Source organism: Eubalaena glacialis, chromosome 15, assembly GCF_028564815.1.
Source record: "Eubalaena glacialis isolate mEubGla1 chromosome 15, mEubGla1.1.hap2.+ XY, whole genome shotgun sequence".
NCBI classification, from domain to species: Eukaryota; Metazoa; Chordata; class Mammalia; order Artiodactyla; family Balaenidae; genus Eubalaena; species Eubalaena glacialis.
The window spans coordinates 20,879,573-20,902,404 of record NC_083730.1 but is presented as its reverse complement, the minus strand read 5'-3'; the positions used below and the strand labels follow the sequence as shown (position 1 = coordinate 20,902,404).

Sequence of the window (22,832 nt, the reverse complement as noted above, 5' to 3'; positions counted from 1 at the left end):
CGCCATGTTGGGTCAGTTTGAAAGGGAGCGCGGGCGCCGCGCTCGGCTGTGACGGCGGAGGAACGTGCTAGCTGGCGGAGCCTGAGGCCGGGCGGCGTCCGGGTCGGGGTGCTTTGTCGCGTCTCCCGTCGGGTGGCAGGCCAGGGATTTGGGTGGAGAGTTGAGGACGTGTGCGCTTTTCTCTCTTTTCGGGCCTTTGTCGGTGAGTTCGGCCGGAAAAGGGCGTGTATTTTCGAAAGGCGTCCCATACTTTGACAGCCCGAGGGGAGGGGAGGGCTGTCTCCCGAGGGAGGGGGCGGGATGAGAGTCCCGGTGGAAAGTGGGCAACTTTAGGGGGGAGGGTCGCGGAACTGGACGGAGAGGACCTGACCTGGACCTCGAGGCGCTGTCGGCGATAGAAGCGGGCGGGGAGGCAGGGTCTTGGGCTTAAGGGGCCGTCACCTCGGCAAAACTGTCCGCTCGCTCTTGTTGTCTGATGAATGGTTTGTGAGAAGCCTGTGTTTGGGACTGCGGTGGGGGGGGTGGGTGGGTGCTGGAATCCCCGAGGGAGGTGTTTCCTGGTTAAGGGCGGAAGCTTTGAAGCCGAAGATGCTCCGCTGCAGGGGCGCCAGCGATCTTCTCTTTCCAGGGTCATTAATTCTTGTCTTTTTGCTGCAGAACAAACACATGTTCATTTTCATAACATAAATCACAGAGCTGTTATTTCTAAGAGTTGTTCTTCATTTCCTGTGAGCTATTCTCATTGGCAATTTAACGCTCTACGTTCTGTTTTTGAATGAAAGGTAGTAGAAATCTCTGGCCACTCGTGGTAACGTTCTATTCGTCGGAATGATGGATTTCCTTTTGGAGATACACCCGGGAGTGTTAACGGAAGAAATGGTGAGATGCAGGGAATTTGCTTCCAAATAATTCTGTGGCGGAAGTGAGAAGTGGGTGGATAGAGTTTCGTTGTGTTGGTAGTTGAAGCAGGATGATGGGTGCATAGGAGTTGATTAAACTTTTCTTTCTTCTTTGGTGTACTTTTGGAAACTTTGCACAATAAAAATTCGGTTGTGGATTTTCTTTTTGCCTCCTGTGAATTAAGATAAATGTTATTACCCATTTACTGAGAACTATAATCCTATTACCCACTTACTGAGAACTATAATCCAACAGCTTTCCCTTTTAGGGTTTTGTTTTCGTTTTCAAGGTTTTGTAAAATAAATGATAAAATCGGTAACCTGTCCTGTGTTGGAATAAGGGAGGAAACGTTTGGTCAAGCTTGTTATCCAAGCAATATTTACTTGAGAAAAGTTAAAATCATTAGTGAGAGGGGTGAAGAAAGGGAAGAGCTGACTTGGCCTAGCCATTCTTTAGAAGTATACCAATAGTATCACAGCATTCAGGGAAATCAGAGGCTAAATAACCATTATCTTATGTTCTGCTGCTGCTTGCACTGACTAGTGTCAGCTCTGACCTTTACTCTTTTCTTCTTAAACGGAAAACTTTCTCAATATTTTAAAGTCAAATTTGACAGTTATTAAGATTACATTAAAAGTTGTTAAAACTTAAACATGCCAAAAATTATAGCCAAAAATTAAACGTATTAATTTTATAACATCATAGCATGTGTTAAGTCCTAGACATTAAGCTTTCATTTTTACTTCAGAAAATCCATTGATTTAATTCTAAAAGAATGTCATATTATTTACTGAAGTAGTGCCTGTTCATTCTGTTATTTCTTAGGTTTTCAAATATAGATCCTATTGTTGCTATATTAAGGTAGACTGGAATTCTCTCAATTTTAAAAATGGAAAAACAGATGAATACATTAAGGCAATTTCCAAACTATTAAGTCTCCTCTGAAAGAGAGGTGGGCTGAATCCATTTTACATAAGAATTGAAAATAGTGAGGATAGTATCAAAAATGAATGTCAGAAAATGATTATTAACAGTTTATTTTAGGAAAAGAGCATTTTGCTAGCTCATTATATGGTAAGACTTGCAGTTTATTTCTTTATAGATGAATATTGTAAATTATTTTGTTTTCTCAAGTCTTGGGGGAAGGGGTTGGCTAAAGTTACATATTGGCATTTAAAATGTTGAAGGTGGGTATTCTCCATTGTTCCTTCTTGTTTCAGCTACGTCATTTGATGCCTTTTAAAAATTTATCAGGCACCTACTATGTGCAGCAAATGGTGGTAGGCTTAAGAATTTAAAAATATTTTGTATAGGGGAATGTTAGGTATTGTGATGTCATAGACTATATCAGCATAAGAAAAGACTGTACATCAGTAGTTTTTAGGACTTAAAAAAAAGAAAGTGCGTATTCTTCCCTTGGTACTTTCTATACATAGTCGTAGATGATTTTTGTATACATAATTCCAGGCACATAGTAGGTGATCAGTAAATGTTTTCTAAATTGATGATGAAGGAATTCACAATAATTAAAACAGATAATCTATAATGTGCATTACCTAAAAATAATTTATAGATAATGGATTTTATTTTTTAAAGAAAGTTATAAAACGTTTACAGATTTAGTAATTTCTCTGTGTATAGCTATTATTCCTTTTAATTGGAACTTTAACCTCTCGTTTTTGTATTACAGTTGTTTCTAAGAGAAATGGGTAGAAATAACCCATTTTGAGGAAGCCATGGCAAAATTAAATACAAAGCGCAGAGTTTGTTCTCGGGAATCTTCAGTATCTTCTCTGTTAGCAAACTGCAACCTGAGTGGTAGTAATTCCTCTAACTCTGATGGCTTTTTTCAGTATAAGGATAGACTGTACAGTTCTGCATCTCAGGCTCTACAGGCCTATATTGATGATTTTGATCTAAGCCAAATGTATCTTGGTGCAAGCACTGGAAAGATTAACATCAATAAATGTTCTGCTAATATGCCAGAATTCTCCAACTATGTTTATAAACCAAACAATGGTATGCTTTATTCTTTGTTTTCTTTTTGCCTACCGATTTAAAGCATTTTGAGAGATGTATTGTAGCCTTGGAAAACTAAATGCTTTTTTTGGTTCTTTTGGGGTAAAAATGACTTGTAATATTGAGATCTGGATGTATTTCTTAAATGATTCTGTAATTTTCTGGTTCTCAGGAGTTTTCAGGTAAGACCCCCTTTTGACCTTGGAGGAGAAGATCATGAAATGTAACTAATAATAGTAGATGGCTGATCCTAAACCCTTAAGCCATTCTATTATAGCATAATGGAAATAGCATTGACTTGGTGGTTCTAGCTTTCATTAACTAGCTTAATGACTTTAAACAAATCTCAGCCTTTCAGAATTTATACTTGATCAATTCCAATTGATGGGATAGGGCTATATTAGTCTTCCTGATCTGTATTCTGTGGGACAGTAATATTCACAAGATGTTAAGGGTTTTTCCTTGGTAAGGTTTCCATGAATACAAGTTTGGAAGATGCATCTGTTGATAATCCAGTTAACACTTTACTAGGCACTTACAGAATGGCCCCTAGTGTGGAAAAAGTTTACATTCTACTCTTAGAAGGGGGTAATATATTCCAGAAGGGAAAATGGCAAACATGATTCTTAATTTTCATTTACTGTTGAATATTATGAAGTATTTTTATATGTGATACAGGAAGATAAACAGAACTATGCTTTGTTTTTCAGCTTTTGAAAATCTTGATGACAAAAAAGATTTGTCCTTATCCTGTAGAGGACAGACTATTAATGACATGGACTCCGTTAGCCTAACAACTGATGATCTATTAAAACTTCCAGCAGATGGGTCATTTTCTTTCACTTATGTTGGAGCAGGTCACGGAATTAGCAAGAAAAGCAAGAAACGTACTGGAAGACTGAGTTCATCCAACAGTGAAAAGAATCAAAATTTTCAAGAACCAGCCGCTCTCCTGGGCAAGGATAACTTAGTTACCCCAGTTGTATACACAAATGTAAAAGGAAAGCAATGTGGTAGGCTGAAAAACCCAAAACTTGTGAAAAAGGCTAATAAATGTGTTTCTGTACCATCTTTATCTTCTAACAAGAAATCATCTTTTAGGGACAGTTCAGAACACAATCTTGAAAAGAATTACCCACGATGGCTCACTAGCCAGAAGTCTGACCTTAATGTTTCAGGGATAACGAGTATACCGGATTTCAAATACCCAGTCTGGCTCTACAATCAAGACTTGCTGCCCGATACAAATAGTCAAAGGATTTATCAAATATTTAAAGAAGATCACTGTTCCCCTAGGCATAGTTACCAGGCACAAAGAACTTCTCGGCGAATGAATAAATTAGATTGTTTTGAATATTCTTTTGAATCTTCAAACAATTCACATTCCTTGAGTGATGATAAAGGATTAGTTAATGAATATAAATGTGATTCTGAACATAGCCAATGTCAGTGTGACAATCCACTTCTCCCAGGATCCGAAAAGCCATTCAGTGGTAATTGTTTTGTTTTGTTGTTTTTAAGAACCAAAGAAAGTGCTGTAAATTTGACCTCACATCTAGGAGTTTTTATGTCATATTCTTGATGTAACCATCAAGTGATATATCTGTTTTGAACTCTTATGGTCTTCATTTATGTAGCATTTTGTGACTGGAAAATGTCTTTTCTTTTTTTCTTTGTGTCACAACAAATGTCACATTTTAACATAGCTTGCTATTACAGATACGTGTATATTCCAAATTATCTGAAGTCTTGTTGCCTTTGTGAGGTTTTGCTGTGCTTTGCATTTATTTCTTTTCTTAAAGAATTAATGTAATCTTTTAAATTAGGTGACAGAATTGAATTGCTTATCCTGAAGGCCAAGAGAAATCTAGAGCATTGTACTGAAGAATTACCAAAGTCTATGAAAAAGGATGACAGTCCTTGTTCATTAGATAAACTTGAAGCAGAAAGATCATGGGAAAATATTCCTGTTACTTTGTAAGTAAGTTACAATAGAAAAACTATTCAGTTTTCCAAATGAAGAATGTCATGTGAACAGCTGATTTATCTTTTAAATAACAATGATAATTAACAGTGGTAATAACATGGTAATTCTGTAGAGCATAGCTTTCAGTGTTGCTTGCTTTAAATTGCATTTTTCATTTGTTACCACAAGATGGCGTAATATTTCATAACCTTAGGTACATTATATAATTTTTGTCTTTGTTACATGGTCCTTTTGTTGCACTGTAAAATGTTGATATATATTAAATATGAGGAATTAGAACCAAAAGCAGCTATTTTGCAAATGGAGAAGGCTATGAAATTCTTGTTACTTTTTTTAAGTTTTTTCTTCCTCTATATTCTCTCCATGTGTTAGAGTTATTCGTTTCATTTACAGTTTATTTTCTTAGTCATTATTTTCTGTAAATAATGGTACATTTTCTTGTATGGTAAATGTTTGAAGTTTCTAAGATTGTTTTCATTTGTGTACTTAACCTTTCTATGCCATAGTTTCTCAGAATAATTTAAAAAGTGTTTACCTAGATACCTGTGAATGTGAGTATAGAGGAAGAATCGAGAGCTTAGGTAGGAAAGTTTCTTTTAGTGATATTATTACATTCATAAGAAATGCATTCTTGGTAATCCTGTATCCTGCCTTAGGCTCTGATAATTTATTATCTTCAGTTTTCTAAGCCTTCATTCTGTTATAGACAGAGTCTGTTAATTCCTGAATCCTTTTTTTGATTACTTCTCAGTTGAACATCTTATTTCTTTGTAAGTGGACACTGACTAATTCTAGTTTGGAATCTTGGCTCTGTCACTTCCTTGCGGAGACTCCGTACAAATTACTTCTACTTTGGGGTTGTGAGGATTCAGTTGATTAGAAAATAAATATATAGCACTATTTACAATAGCCAGGACAGGGAAGCAACCTAAGTGTCCATCGACAGATGAATGGATAAAGAAGATGTGGCACATATGTACAATGGACTATTACTCAGCCATAATAAGAAGTAAAATGGAGTTATTTGTAGTGAGGTGGATGGACCTAGAGTCTGTCATACAGAGTGAAGTAAGTCAGATAGAGAAAAACAAATACCGTATGCTAGCGCATATATATGGAATCTAAAAAAATATATATGGTTCTGATGAACCGAGGGGCAGGACAGGAATAAAGATGTAGAGAATGGACTTGAGGACATGGGGAGGAGGAAGGGTAAGGTGGGACGAAGTGAGACAGTAGTATTGACATATATACACTACCAAATGTAAAATAGCTAGTGGGAAGCAGCTGCATCGCACGGGGAGATCAGCTCGGGGAGATCAGCTCGGTGCTTTGTGACCACCTAGAGGGGTGGGATAGGGAGGGTGGGAGGGAGACACAAGAGGGAGGGGATATGGGGGTATATGTATACATATAGCTGACTCACTTTGTTATACAGCAGAAACTAACACACCATTGTAAAGCAATTATACTCCAATAAAGATGTTAAAAAAATAAGTAAATATAAGGTACTTAAGACAGTTTCTGATTTATGATGCTCTCTTATAAATTGTAATAGTGGCGATGATCATCCAGAATATTTTTTGTTTGTTTAGCTTCATTTCGCACTTGTTGGTTCATTAATATCTTTAAAAAAAAAAAAAACTTGGGTTAATAATTAGCTCACTTAATTCTTAAACTTATCTTTCATGTTTACTAATTTCTTATTTTCTTATCAGTTGGTTGTATTTGTATTTGTACCTGTATTTGTAAAATCCTATAGCTGCAATACTTTGCTTTCAAATGGAACCAAAATGGGTGAGCAAATCATATCAGAGATGCTTAAATTAAGAGTAAAACTTTTGAATGCATCAAATGTATTTTGTAATTAGATACTATGACTTCTGACTTGTATAATTATTATTAATGGTTTGCCCTAGTACCTTATGGTACAGTAGTTGATTTTTGGACGTTTAAATTCATATTATGATGGTTATGTTTTACATTAAATTAATGATGGTGTGAGAAGAAGGAATAGACCTGACTTCAGTGTGATAATGGCAAATTATTAATCTGTCATCAGAAACAAAATTGACTGGGAGATACTCAAAGTAGTGTACTGAGAGATAGAATAACTACAACCAGACAATTTTTTTTTTTGGTTTAACTTTTTATAATGGAAAATTTCAAACAAATACAAAAGTATAAGAATAGTATAATGATTCCCCATGTATCCAGCACCCATCTTCTATAATCAGGTAAATGCTTTTTTGATAATAGTGGATGTACAAACTCTTTGGTAAAGAATGGGAGAAAAGACTACTTGGAAGCGAGAAAAAGTTCCTAGTAAATTACAAATCAAATGAGTCAATAATGAAGTGCTGCTAATTATTGAGAAAAAATTAGCATTATGACATTTAAATGTTTTAAGAAGATTCTTAGATACCTGAGTACTTGAGTTAGAGACACATCTTATATTGGTATATAAATGTAAAAGATAAAATGAGTTTCTTTATTCTCTGTAACTAATAGAATTTGGTTTGGGGAAAATTTTTACTTTTGCTGGGGGTGCCCTTCTGCTTGAACATCAAGATAGAAACTATTATTTATTGAGCTCTATTCAATGTACCAGGTATATAGAGTTAATTTATGCAATACTTCTGTGACATAAGTGGGACTACAAATGTAGAAACTGAAGTTAAGATAAAGTTTTGTGAAGTCATATAAGTGAGTGGGACTGGTATTTGAACTCAGGAATTTTAATTTCAGAATTGATCCTTCTCCCACTTTAATCTGTCCTCTGTATTAATATGTGCCAGTTCTGAGGGAGAAGTCTGTCCTATTGCTTTGACGTAGAAGAACATGTAACTGCCATCCCAGTAGAAACTGTTAATAAATTTCTGGCAGTTTTGTGTATTAATATTGACTAACAATGTTTAATTGGAAAAATGCACTGCTTATTTCAAACAAATGAGCTTTTGGAGGATACTTATATTTGAAGGCTTATTTGTTTAGTTGAAGACTAATGTCTTCAGTTTCTTTATAGTTTTTCCTTAAAGCTTTAAAGGAGAAGCAAGGAGATAGGGAGGGATGAAGGAAGAAGTTTAGGGAGAAGGTGAAGGAATCACCAAGCAGCATCAATATGAATCCTAATGGTTATTTCGTGGTGACCACTTTAATTTAAATGATAACCATCAGTTATATACTGTCTAATTTTTGTAAATTGGGAACTTATTTGCTGTCTCGTATCCTTAAATCCTAGCAAATCTCCTGTTCCTGTTAACTCTGATGATAGTCTTCAACAAACTTCAAGGGCAAAGTATGCTGACAGGTTCCTTGAAGACTTTTTAAATAATGATAATCAGGTGGGTGATGTTAAATCTTTTTAACTTATTAAAAGAATATTTATGACTAATATATATAGATATTCATTTCTAAGTTATTTAGATAGTATAAAACAAAAAATGACTCAAATCCCTTCTTCCCCAACACACATCCATAAAACCATCACTTCTAGAATTATTGATGATTTTATTTTAGTATTCTAAAGTAGAGTGACCTGGGATTGAACTCTACAGGGAGCCTAAATTGTCATTACAATGGTTTTTTTTTTTTTCTGGAAAACACATAAAACAGACCCTTATAGAGTAAATTATATTTTCCCATAGGGCAGTTGCTTATTGAGAGTTATGTTTCTAAGATACAATTATGCATCCCTGTGATTTAAAATGGGAAATTTATTATCCAGTTTTATAAAATCAGCATATGTGTATCTTGCAAGTAACCCTAAAATGAAGTGTAAATGTGTATATATACACATAAGGAATGATATATAATATGATTTAGAAATATAAGCCATGGCTGTTAAATATTGAAATACACTTTTGATATTTTAACATCTGGAAGATTTGAGAGATTGAACACTCAAAACAAAAATTAGCTAAAAATTTTAATACAATATATATCTTTTCCTTCAGTGAAATTTACCAGAGAAAGTAGAGGCTGTCAGAATATGTCTGACCTTAGAGCTCTTTTTTTTTTTTTTTTTTTTTAATATTTATTTTGTCTGTACTGGGTCTTAGTTGTGGGATGCAGGGTTGCAGACTTCTTAGTTGTGGCATGCATGTGGGATCTAGTTCCCGAACCAGGGATTGAACCCAGGCCCCCTGCGTTGGGAGTGCAGAGTCTTACCTACTGGACCACCGGGGAAGTCCCTGACCTTAGAGCTCTGTATAAGATACTATAGCAGATGCTGATTAAGTGAAGCTTAATTATCAAATATTTATTTGCCAAATATTTGGATACCAAGCACTTTTCTAGGAACTGTATTCCTGATAGTAAATAAGAGAGAAGAATCCTTGCATCTTGGATTTTTTATTCCAAGTTGGAGAGATAAGCTATATCAAAATGTAATATATAAGGGAGTACTACAAATGTTATGAAGAAAAATTACTTGGGATAGAGAAATTTTAACTAGAGTAGGTAGGAATGGCCTCTCTAGAGAGGTGATATTTGCACCAAAACCTAAAATGAGTGAATAAGCCATGTATGTACCCATAGGGAAGTAACTTTACATGTAGAGGGAATAGTAAGTGCAGACACCCCAAGGCAGAAAAGTGTTTGGCATGTTCAAGGAATATCAGAGTCCAGTCAGTGTAGCTCAATCAGAATGAACAAGGAAGAATGGTTAAGAGGTAAGATGGAGAGGTAACCAGGAGTCAGATCATGTAGCTATGTAAGCAATGGAATGAAGATTTTACGTTTTATTTCAGCGAGATGAGAAGTCACTGGAGTACTTTGGAGGAATGAAATTATCAGATCTACATTTTAAAATATAAACAGGCAGCTGTATGGAACATAGACCTTGAAAGGAGCTAGAGAAGGACAGGGAACCCAGTTAGGAGGCTTTTGCAGTCTTCCAGGGTAGGGATTGTAAAGACTTGGGTTAGGTGGGTACATTGGAGGTGGTCAGAAATATTTTGAAATTATTTTGAAGGTGACCTTGTAGGATGGAGATAGAGAGGATTCAAAAGATGAGTCCAAGATGTTTGAGCCAAGCAACTAAAGGATTGGGTGGTGCAATTTACTTGGGTAAGGAGCGCTGGTAGAGGCACAAATTTGCATAAGTTTTTCAAAGTTTGAGATGGATGACTGTTAAATACTAACCAACTAATCCCTTTTCTTATGCCTTTACACACACAACCTCACTACCACGGCGTTTTTTTATTTTTAAATAATTTTAGATGTACAGAAAGTTGCCAAAATAATACAGGTCGTTCCTGTCACCCTTCTCCCAGCTTCCCTAATGTTAACATCTCATATCATAATGATCACATAGGCCCAGTACTGTTACCTGAACTACAGACCTTATTCTGATTTCACCAGTTTTTCTACCAATGTCTTGTTGCAGGATACAGCATTGCATTTAGTTGTCATGTCTTCTTAATTTACTTCAGTCTGACAGTTCCTCAGTCTTTCCTTGTCTGTCATGACCTTGACACTTTTGAAGAGTTACTGGTCAGTTGGTTTTTTTGTAGATAGTTCCTCAGTTGGGTTTATCTGAAGTTTTCTCATGATTAGAATGAGGTTATGAATTTTTGGCAAGAATGCAACAGAAATCATGCTGTGCCCTTCTCAGTGCATCATATCAGAGGGTTCATGATATATTGATATCATTGGTAATATTGATATGTTCTTTAGTTCAGGCTGCTGTAATAAATATGCCATAGACCAGGTGGCTTAAACAACAAACATTTATTTTTCACAGTTCTGGAGGCTGAGAAGTCCAGATGAAGGTGTCTGGTGAGATCCTGCTTCCTAGTTTGCAGATGGTCATCTTCTCCTTGTATCTTCACATGGCAGAGAGCAGAGAGGGAGAAAGCTCTCTGTTTCTCTTCTTATAAGGGCACTAATCCCACTCGTGAGAGTTCCACCTTCATGACCTAGTTACCTCACAGAAGCCTCTCCTCCAAATACTGTCACATTGAGATTAGGCTTCAACATTTGAATTGTAGGGGGACACAAACATTCAGTCTAGAGCAATATATTAATACAGTAATATGTAATATATAAAATTATAATATATTAATACTTGTGATGTTAGTCTTGAACACGTGGTGCCTACTCGTTTTCTCTTTAGTAAAATCATGGTTTCCCTGGTAATTAATAAATATCATAGGGGAGATACTGTGAGACTATGCAAGTAGTCTCAAACTTTCATCTACTAGTTTAGTATCCATTGGTGGATATTGACTTTTTGTCTGCATTATTAATTGAAATTCTTGTATAATGAAGAGCTATTCCTTCTCCCCCATTTATTTATTAAACTATTTATATTAGGACTCATAGATACTTATTTTATTCTAGGTTTAATACAATACAATATTATTACTTATTTTGTTGCTGAAATTGTTTTAGTTTAGGCCATAAAGAGTTGCTCCTGTGTCCTTTTGACATGTCCCTATGCTTTTTTGAGCACTTCTCTGAGGAGCCATGGTTCTTTTTATTGGAAAATGGTGTTTAGAAACTAAGATCTAGACACTAGGTGTGTTTATTGCTGCTGGGTTTTTATTTATTCTAGACTTTCTCAGCAGGCAGACTTAGGAAACATAAGTTTACTAAGCCACGCATGCACACATACATATTTGTATATCTATTTACATATGTATATTTTATATGTAGGTATAAAATCATGAGTTCGTACTGATACTACTGATTCCAGTCCAATACCACAGGGTTTGTTTTAGCCCCTCTGTTCCTTATTTGTAACTTCTTTCTCATCTGGTGAGAATCTTTACTCTTATTATCTATAATAGGTTTACTTATTTTTTCAGTCTTAGCGTATGCATAGTTTCAGAATTGCTAACCCATACTGCTGTAAGAAACACATTTACTAATTAGATTATATTATTTGTGTATGGTTCTTTTTGTCTTTTGCCTTACAATATCCAGTCAAAATATTCTTTTCCAAAGTTACCGTGGTTAATTATTTTCTGCCCAACTCCTTTCAGTGTGGTCATGTTGTTCATTTGTAATGCTGTTAGGTGGCTCATTTTTTTATTGTGTAAATTGGGTTATTCCCACATTTTATGTGGTTTAAATAATTTTTTTTTTTTAAGTAAAACTTTTTTTTTTTTTTAACTTTTTTGGGGTTTATTTATTTATTTATTTATTTATTTATGGCTATGTTAGGTCTTCGTTTCTGTGCGAGGGCTTTCTCTAGTTGCGGCAAGTGGGGACCACTCTTCATCGCGGTGCGCGGGCCTCTCACTGTTGTGGCCTCTCTTGTTGCGGAGCACAGGCTCCAGACGCGCAGGCTCAGTAAATTGTGGCTCACGGGCCTAGTTGCTCCGCGGCATGTGGGATCTTCCCAGACCAGGGCTCGAACCCGTGTCCCCTGCATTGGCAGGCAGATTCTCAACCACTGCGCCACCAGGGAAGGCCCAATAATTGTTTTTTGAATACGTGAAACGTTACTATAGTTCTGAGAGTCAGAGCTATACTATACAAAAAGACGTACTCAGAGACATTCACTACAAGGATTTAATGAGAAGTCTCAGAACAAATTCTATCAAACATACCAACGTTTATTAAACATTCATTTGTGAATGGCACAGAACAGTTCATATAATCTGTTTTGTAGTTTTCTTTTTTGGTATTGTGACCACAATTTTGCCTGAAAAGTTCACTCAAGGCAGACATAGCAAATTGCAGAGGCAAGCTTTTGTAACTTTTATGGTTGGCATTAGGCAACCTGAATTTCTTCTAAATCAGTGGCTGGATGCAGATCATTTAGAGATAATGCCTCAGGTGCTGTCTCCAAGGTTGTAGGAGTATAAGCAGAACTGGATCCTTATGGCCTGGTTCTTTTTCTTTCTTTCTTTCTTTCTTTCTTTTTAAATATTGGTAAAATATATAAAATATTTACTATTTTGACCATTTTTAAGTGTATAGTTCTGTGCAATAAGTACCTTCACATTGTTGTGCAACCATCACCACTATCTATCTCTAGAACTTTTTCAGCTTTACCAACTGAAACTCTGTACCCACTAAACACTAACTCCCCATCCTCCTTTACCCCCAGCCTCTGCTAGCACCATTCTACTTTCTGTCTCTGTGAATTTGACTATTCTAGGAACCATATATGTTTTAGTCTGCTGAGGCTGCCATAACAAAATACCATAGGCTGGGTGGCTTAAACAACAGATATTTGGTTCTCACAGTTTTGGAGGTGGGGGAATCTAAGATCAAGGTGCTGACTGATTCTGTTACTGGTGAAGGCTCTCTCCCTGGCTTGCATATAAGCCACCTTCCCACTTTGTCCTAACATGGCCTTTCCTTGAGCTCTTAAGTGTCTCTTTATGAGGATACTAATCCTATGGTTTCAGGGTCCCACCCTTATGACCTCACTTAACCTTGATTACCTCCTTATAACCTTATCTCTAAATACAGCCACATTCAAGGTTAGGGCTTCACCATGAATTCTGGTGGGGGGGACACAATTCAATCCATAGCATCGTATAAAAAGACTCATACTATATCGTTCCTTTTGTTACTGGCTTATTTCACTTAGCATAATGTCTTCAGGGTTCATCCATGTTGTATCATCTGTCAGAATTTCCTTCCTTTCTTAGATTGAATAATACACCATTGTGTGTATGTATCATGTTTTGTTTATCCATTTATCTATTGATGGACACTTAGGTTGCTTCCACCTTTTGACTATTGTGAATAATGCTGCTATGATCATAGGTGTACAAATACCTGCTTGAGTCTCTGCTTTCACTTCTTTTGGGTATATACTCGGGGAGTTGCAGGATCATTGTGGTAAGTCTATATTTAGTTTTTTGAGGAATTACCATACTGTTTTCCACAGGAGCTGCACCATTTTATTACGTTCCCACACCTCGTTTCTTATACCCTGTTCATATAACTGTGGAGAGTGCCTTTAAAATATTTTTGGCCACTATGCTTAACTTCATATACATGTTATACTGTCTATGTTGAAATATTTTAAATCATAGACATCTTAAGAGGCCTATTTTCCACTTTGTGGATGATTATCAGGACACAGCAACTCATTTGAAAGATGTAAAACTAAAGGTAAGACTTTTAAAAAGAAGTTTAAAAATATCCTGTACAGGTTCTCTTAACTGACCACCTTATGTGGCTAAGTGCTGTTGCCTTCTTTGGATGCAGATAAGACCAGTGGTAATCGAGGTGTGAGTGTTTTTAAGGTAGCAAGGAATGTGTGGTCCTTAAAGAGGTGAAAAACCAGCATTCCCTGTGTGAAAACGTATTTGGAAGTGTGCAGAGAATATGATATTTGAAATTCTAGTCCTTGTTCAGCTGATAACCAGCGTCATATACACACTTGAAAAGAGCATATTGACTTAACTGCTCTCTGAGGACCTTTCAGTTCTAAAAATCTATAATTTTAAATGTACTAAGTGAATGCATTGCAAATGTAAACATGTACCATTCATTTTAAAAGAACAAGGACTGGGAAGGATATGCCAAGCTGTTAATAATGATTGTCTTTAAGTGACTGGGTAAGGGGAGGCTTATGAGTTACAGCTTTGATTTGTTGGAACACTTTATTGACGTGTATTGTTTGGATTTTGCATTAATTTTATATTGTGGGGAAATAATACAAAATATAACTTTTCCCCTTCTGAATTTGGATGGTTTGTCATTCATCTGTTTTAACTTTTAGAGCTGTACCCTTTCTGGAGGGAAACATCATGGTCCTGTTGAAGCCCTGAAACAAATGTTATTTAATCTTCAAGCAGTGCAAGAAAGTTTTAATCAGAATAAAACCACAGAGCCAAAAGGCGAAATTAAACAAGTAAGCACAAACTTAATTTATGAATTGAAATCTATGAATGTGAATTGAAATCTGTGAAGGGTAAGATTTCCTCCTAGATCTTTCTTAGCTTGACCTCTAATTTTATGTTAATAAGCATGGTATATAACACATGTCGTAGAGTTGTACTGTTGTTATTCTTTTTTTTAGAAAGTTAACTTACTCAAATTTAACACTGTAAGATTTTTGCAGTTGTGTACCCCGAATGGATTGTTCTATTAAGTTTATGGTTATAAATACAACATCGTATTTAGATATGATGTTATTAAAACTGTAGATGAAAGGATTGTAAGAGTTGTTTTTTAATGCCCTACAAAATTATTCTGTGTAGTCCAACTTCTTGTGTTTATATTTGAGGTGGCCTAGAGAACCTTTCAACATTAGACTTCTCCCCATAACCTTTGTCATCTGAAGTTTAATTTTGTTACCATGTGTTTATTGACTCTTAATACGGCTATGTAAAGTTTTATTTTAAAGTAGTTGTGTTTTTGTGTATTTCCTAGGAATTTGGAAATCTGTTTCTGCTTTGGGCTGATATTTCATAGGGGTCGAATTTTCCTCACAGTAATATAGTGTTTACAAACCTGGCTTATGTTCTCCCAAGCCTGATTGTGAATTCTAATTCTGCCACTTACTAGCAAGTGCAGTATTTGTACAGATCACTTAACCTCCTTAATTTCAGTTTCCTCTTCTGTAAAATGAGATTGTTGAGAAGACAAATTGAAACAAACTATAGGAAGTACTTATTATAGTGCTTGGCACCTGGTAAAAACTTAGTACCTGGAAAATACTTAATACATTTTAATTGATATTATTTATTTTGTTACTCAGTAGAGCTTTACAAAATTCAGTTTTCATTACAAGTGAGTGGACTAGATTTTAGGAACTATCACATGCTACTCACTTAAGTTGTATTTCTTAATTTTTCTCTTTACATTCTAATGATCATAACACTAACATACAGTGCAATCCATCCTTCTTTTCCTTCCCCTTTTAAACATTCTTGAGATAAAGCCTTGTTCAGTAAAGTCATAATTTCAAGCCAAGATTTGATACTTAATGAACAAACATTTAGAAGCATACTTTAGGACAGTTACAAGATGAACAAGTTGTAGTATTTTTAGAATAAAAAAGTATATATATATATTTAATGCTTTACTGAAAATTATTTGCTTAGAATTATTTCCTTGGGAATGCAGACAGTATTTTTAATGTTCTTATTAATCACACATATTAAATAGCATTTAAGTTTATAATTATATAATATTTTCACTGTTTTATTATATTTGGTGTTTTTAATAATAGGTTTCAGAAGATGATTTCTCTAAATTACAGTTGAAGGAAAGTATGGCTCCTATTAATAGGTCACTTCAAAAGTAAGTGTTCTCTGTTAATTTCTGAGTATGTTATGGATACAAACATCTCTGATTGAAATCAGAAGGTTACAGGATGGAATTAAAGTTGCTGGAAGAGGAGGTGTGCTAGGTATATTTAAGATTCTCGGAACATATTGTTTAATCCTGAGATTTTCTCTTAAACTTGTGCTATTTTCTATTTAAAATGTTCTTAGGACCTAATGAGATAACTGTAGCACTTAAAGTATAATAGATATGAATGGCCTAGAGAAATTCTCTTTTCATTTCTGAGTAATACCAACAATTTGAGATAATATTGGTGTGGATATTCTGGAAGAACAACTTGTACGTGAAATGTGTTGTCATATATTCCCTCTAGAAGAGATAAATAATCATAAGTAAGTATATCATTATTTGACATATCGCCACAGAAATTTAAGTGGATATAATGTCCTGGATATAAAGATAGGTCTAAATGCCCTAAGGTGTTAATCTGCTTATTTTCTTAGTTACATATCTTAAAAAGTTGGGAAGAATTTCCTATAGTCATGATATTGGTAGAAGAGACGGGTATTTATTTTATGGATTTGATTGTGTGAATATGAAGTGCCCTAAAAACATGGAATACTGAGTTTAAGATTTTTCACTTTGTAACAAACACCATTTTGCTTGACTGTAAGTGGGGCTAAACAAATACGGTCTACCTTTTGTCCTTTCAGAATTTGCTTGGGATTCTCTTACCTAAGGAAGCGGTGGAAAAGTGAAACACTAGACATGTAAACTTATGACTCTAATTGTCATGATATATATGTATCATTTCTGTTTTCATACTTAAAAAAATATGTATATATGTGTGATTTTTTCCCCCCATCTACTTATAGTATTCTGGGTAGAAATAATGCCTCTTTCTTTGTAGCTTGACATAGTCTTGGATATAGTGTTTCATATTTAGTAGGATTCAGTGAATAACGATACTAATAACTAACATTTATTGAACATTTACCAAGTATCAGTGTTCTAATTGCTTTTGTATGTAATTCATGTGATCTTCACAACCCTATGAGGTTAAGTACTATTATTATCTTCATAATACAGATCAAGTAATAAAAATCAAGTAATAAAGTAACTTGCCCAAGGTTACATAGCTAGTAAAACAGCACTGGGATTCATACCAGACAGTCTGATTCTATAGCCTGTGTTCCTAACACTCCTCTCATTAGTGATAGTGGTGCATTATCCTTTTAGACTAGGTGCAGTGCCTCAGTTGATTATCTAGGATAAAGATCTCGTTCTGCTTTAAAATTCAAAGTAGATGACCTCAAGCTTTGATACTGAACTTGTCTCATAGACTTAAATGTGTTTTCCGAGTTAAAGTTCATACCCTGGAAGATGTTTTTCTCGGTGAAAATGAAGCCTGAGCCATAAGTAATTAAATAACCACAAAAATTGATACTGATTATAGGTGCTTTTACCATTTTCTGTAATTTTTTTTGATAGTAGTAACTTCTTTCTAGCGTAGGCAATCAGTAGTCTTGCTACATGTAGAATGCCATTTTTAGAGAGTGAGATTCATGTTTTGTTAGATGGCTTTTAGCTTTTGATTCTGTTGGGGTAGCTGAAGCAATCTTAATTTGGCTTTTACTTTACGTTTCAAAAGTATTATCAGTAAGGCATTTGTAGTGTTAGGAAGTAAGTTTAGACTTACAAAAGCATGTTAGTACATTTTTTCCCATTATTTTCAGTCTTTAGATTGACTGTTTTAAGGATAATTTAAAATTAATTCAGTCTCAGAATTCCTCTTTCTAGACTACAAAATGTTCTGTTTAGATTTATGGTCTTCATATTTTAAAATAAATAGACCCAACTTTTTCAGAAGTTACAGATTGTACCTTGGGTGCTTTCTTATTATGTTTCTCCCCATTCCTCAAATAACTGCTTTTCTTTCTAACTGTTTGGATTGCTGACTGGTTTTAAAATATCTTTCATTAGCCTTAGGAAACTCCAGGATCTTAGTGTGGGTTCTTCTTATTCCCTTGGAAACTCAGTTTTCTTATGTTCTCTCATTAGAAATAGCTGAGAAAAAGTCATTGGATCTGAAGTATAAAATGATTGGTAGCAGCTTAAAATGTTATTTTTCCCAGAGGGATTTTGCTTTTAGTAGGAATCAAAGTTGTAATTGTTTTGTATCCCTATAACACTTAGCTTTGTCTTATGCATTTACATATTAAAATTATTATCTTTAAGCAGTGAAAAAATTGTAGTTTTTGAGCAAGGGCCTTTTCTAGAATCTTTTATTATGTCATGTAAGCTTAGGCTGGTCGTAAAAAATGAGCAATTGTATATTGCTCGCATACTATAAAGGTGAGCAGTAGTAGACAATTGCAGAATCATCAGTCATCCCAAAATTTTTGGCTTCAGAATGTGGTGTTTTACATGTAATTTGGATATGAATGTGTAAGATTTTGTAATTCTCAATACTAAAGGCCATGCTGTGAAAACCAAACTTAATGATAGCTGGAAAATTGTCTCATTTCTCAGATCTCTTTTCTTGCTCAATTTTCTGGTCTTCATTCTATACTAGGGATAGACAGAATTAGCTCTCAGACTTGGAAAACTTGACCCTAAAGCAAATATTTTTCTTTATTCTAATGCGCTCATACTTTACTTAGATCTAGGAAATAGTAGGCAGTTTGTTCTGAAAAGCCTTTCATTCAGTTCTTGCTGGATACTAGGCTGAATATAGGCCAGTAAACATAGTATTTAAGAGAACAGCCAGTATAGTAGTACTAGTAGAAAAACAAATGTAAGATGTCAATGAGTAAAGTATAGCTAAATTGCCATCACATAATCAGTGTTACTGAGTTTCTGTGGGTTGATTAGTATTTACTTGAATGATCATCAATAGATACATTGTCACAATAAGAAATGAGTTTTTTAATTTCAGTTTTTAAGGTGAATGACTATTCAATGTTGTAATACAACCCTTAGGTTGATGTTTTCCCCATTAGCCTGCTTTTTCACTTTTTGAGAGAAGAAAATCAAGAATAATTTCCTTCTACAATTTTATCCTTCCCTTCTCCCTACACTTAACTTTGAAATACCAATCACTTTTGATAGACTCTTCTCTAAACAGATCGCTTTATTCTCAAAACAGGAGATAGAGGTTAGATGAAAGGAACTGCCAACTGATTGCGTAGCTGAGGTAGGGAGACTGAAGATTTCACACTTCTACTTAGCTTTTTTATTCCTTCCCATTATTACCCCCTCCCCTTTCTACCTGACATTGTGTGTTAAAGGCATAAAATATACTACATGGGATTAGAAAGGAAACCAGTTATAGTGAATTAACTATGAAAATATTAAAATACATTTCTAATTAGTAATATATGCTTCTCTTTATTGCATTTAAAATAAGAATACATTTAAAATACAGGTAAGTTAAAATTCATTTTGTAAAAACATGTATTAGTGTGAAGGCCTTTTGCATAACTTGAATAAAAGCATTAAACCATGGTGTGCTCTTTTACTTACCTTTCACATATTGATCAGCAAACAATTAAAGGGAATATTGGAAGGCATTGATGTCTGGGTTACCAGTGAGACTTCACTATTTGGTGGATGAACAACTAGACCTAAAGTTGTCTAATAGTTGGCCAGTTATGTCATATGAACTTTTGGACTGTAGACAGAAAGACTTAGAGGACGTATGTTTTAGCAGTGGGTTTAATAACTGTTGTAATTTTGTAACTATTATATAACTATTGTAATTTTGAAGTAGTGATGAGTATAAAATATACTTGCAATGACTATAATGTGATATGAAAATACCTCTGATTTCTATGGCATATGAGGTCACAGATTTTGGCTGTTGCTTACATTCATAATGGAAGGAAATGCTAATTTAGAGATAGCATTTAGTGAAAATAAAGATGATTTTTTTCCCCATCCAATTTCATAGACCCTCTAAATCTAAAGGATCTGTTGACCCTCCGATTTGTAAACAGTAACATCAGATTCTAGCCACTTGTCATCTTCTTTCTCTTGAATCACAGCCTGAAAAGGAAAAGGAAGATAAGCCCCAAGTATATTTACAGATTATCTTCTTCCTCATAAATATGTCTGTAGGAAGAAAATAATTCTTTAAGTAGAGAGATATTACTATAGGATGTAGAAATAATAAAGTCTAATTTTACCTCTGATTGCTTAGTAACTCTGGGTGAGTTATTGTCATTTAGTTAATGAAGATGACAATCTCAAACATTAACAGAAGCTGCCAAAAGGATGGCAGAATTCAGATTCTTAATACATTTGAGTAAAAGTGTCTAAGATATAGAGTACAGGGAAATAGACGTAATGCAGTAATTAACACTACTAATTTCCTCCATCTCCTTATCCTTGGTAAAGTGGAAGATGTATTTTATTTAATATACATCAGTTGAACCTGTGTTGGAGACTGTAGAATAAGGTGTTGTAGTCACCACCTTTCAGTAACTTCTCACTAATTTCTCACCTTAGAGATTACTGGTATATTATTTCTGTTTTTCTTGGTCTCTTATTTATCAGAGATCTGAAATATGGTTGATTAACTGATATTTTCTGAGTGATCCTCAAGGATCTGAAGGGTAAGGGAGAGGGAAAGCTGGAAGAATACTTTTAGAGGAAGACTGGAAACTTAAGGGCTCCTATCTTCTTGGTTTGTCTGAGGACTGATTGAGAAAAACCAGGTTGTTGGTATAATACTACATTATTCAATGTAATTGTCATTTGTGTTCCCCCATGCTCAATAAAAATGAGTTTTCCTCAATTGTAACTGATTCTTTAGTGCTATTTCAATTTAGCTGCCTTGAATGTACATGTTAAAAATGAATTATGTCCTTTATTTCTTAAATGTTATATACAGTATATCAGAAGGTATCATTTCATTCTGCAAAGTACATGAAAAAGATGCTTTAAGTGTGACACAGATGATACCTATTACTGTTTCTTATTAGGCTACTTGGCACACTTTCAAAAAAAAAAACCCTTAAATGTCAAACATACAATTTTTTAAAGTAAGTGTTTATAGAATTTTAGATGAATTATTTTAACCCTCAGTTATTCAGATTGCAAGGTTTTGTAAAGAAAAATTTTCAGTTTTGATACTAAAACTATTCCATAAACTTATCTCTCATACTAATTTTGAAGTTAAGAAACAATGTAGTCACCATTTCTTTTTGCATTACCTATTCACTCCTTAATATTGGTTTATAACGTGTTTTATACTTTTTAATGAAGGGCTTTGCACCATTTATCTCGCCTGAGAGACCTGGTTGATGATTCCAGTGGGAAACAGTCACCGAAAATGTGAAGAGGAAAATAAAAGTCTAACCAATAAATAGTCACCACAGAACAAAAGTGTATTTTTTTTCCTATTGCTTAAACTGACAAAGTAATTAGAAGCCATATATTATTCTGTGATTGGTTCAAGTATTATATATTTTTTAAAAACCAGACTTGAAAATGTCCATAGATTTTTGTGGCCTATCCTCATTTTGTGCCAAACTACCAGGAGGTGAACTAGAAGGACCCACACCATATGTCCTAGTCTGACTTTGGTCTTCAGGCTGTCAGATGTCTAATATTCGAAGATGGATGATTTCCATTCTTGAAGCTTACTTGGACTTAACCTTCTTCAGCATCCTCATCATTTTATCATCTGATTCTGGATCATTAAGAAGCTTTTCCTGGTTTCTATCCAAAATCTCTTAAATAGACTCTTTTATAAAGTTAGCATCCACTTAAGGAGCTTGAGGAATGTCAAAATTGTTATGGTGTATCTTATCCATATGGAAGTATGTTACTTTCAAGTTTCATAAAGCAAACATTTAAGAATATGTTATATTTGCAAATAACATTAATTGATGCAGTGCTAAAGGATGTTTTATATTGTGAATTCCAGGAAAACCTCATTTAATTAATGCTTTGATTCTATGTAAGATAATCTTGACAGTACTTGACAGTTTATAAAATATTTGGGGGGGGATATTTGAGATTTTAATATTTTGATATTATTTCCCAGATTTAAGTTTTGAGGTTAGCTCAAACTAGTAAAAACTATATCAGTGGCCAGTTGCTTTATGAAATTTGATAACTAAACTTAAATGAATATGGAAAATCAGAAAGTAACTATTTTAAAGCTATTTTGTAAGTGCTGAACTTTCTTTAAAGCAAACTTTCTTTAAGGTTTGTCACTAGCTAGGACTGAACAGAGCTCTATAATTTTGCAACTTCTACCAAGTGAGCATCTAATAAGCAGGAAGCATCTTTACCAACAAAATGAAGAAATAATTCATAAGACATGGCGAAGCATATTTAAAAAGCCTGATGAAATTAGAGAATAGGTATGTATACAAATAGTACAAATTAACACTACCCAAATTGGAGCGTTTTTGCTAATAAGTAGCTTCACTGTCAAATAGGAATTTCTAAGTACATTGGGTCAAAGAATTTTTCTGCCCAATTTAAAGCACTGTCTAAGACCTTTGTTATAGAACTTACATGCCAAAGACTGTGGAGTGAATCCTGTCTTTTTTTCCTTGCCTAGTGGGTCAGTCACAGTACTATTCTTTTTGCCCAGTTTGAGAATCACTTGCTAATAAGTTTGTTTTGTTTACTCTGTGGAGGTGTTTTTGCCACAGACATTCTATTTCTGATTATGGTCTTCTGCTTCACAGCAGATAGTTTGCAT

At 34.6% G+C, this 22,832-nt stretch overlaps 1 protein-coding gene and 1 long non-coding RNA gene across 2 annotated transcripts; both read left to right on the top strand.

The window, feature by feature from the left end:
• Positions 1 to 65: 65 nt before the first annotated feature.
• On the top strand, positions 66 to 2,642 carry LOC133075667 (uncharacterized). Its single transcript, XR_009697380.1, has 3 exons — positions 66 to 202; positions 783 to 879; positions 2,591 to 2,642. It is a non-coding gene; the product is annotated as an uncharacterized LOC133075667 (long non-coding RNA).
• C15H18orf54 (chromosome 15 C18orf54 homolog) lies at positions 2,637 to 21,554 on the top strand. Its single transcript, XM_061170018.1, has 7 exons — positions 2,637 to 2,919; positions 3,630 to 4,412; positions 4,746 to 4,896; positions 8,148 to 8,250; positions 14,601 to 14,732; positions 16,056 to 16,126; positions 21,380 to 21,554. Exons 1-7 carry the CDS (start codon positions 2,637 to 2,639, stop codon positions 21,450 to 21,452), a joined length of 1,596 nt encoding a protein of 531 aa, XP_061026001.1. The 3' UTR covers positions 21,453 to 21,554.
• Positions 21,555 to 22,832: the final 1,278 nt, after the last annotated feature.

Coding starts and splice junctions, on each gene's coding strand:
- C15H18orf54 (XM_061170018.1), top strand. CDS start 2,637: ATGGCAAAATTAAATACAAAGCGCAGAGTTTGTTCTCGGGAATCTTCA. Junction 8,251..14,600: donor TTTTAAATAATGATAATCAG/GTGGGTGATGTT, acceptor TTTAACTTTTAG/AGCTGTACCCTTTCTGGAGG. Junction 16,127..21,379: donor ATTAATAGGTCACTTCAAAA/GTAAGTGTTCTC, acceptor TTTTTAATGAAG/GGCTTTGCACCATTTATCTC.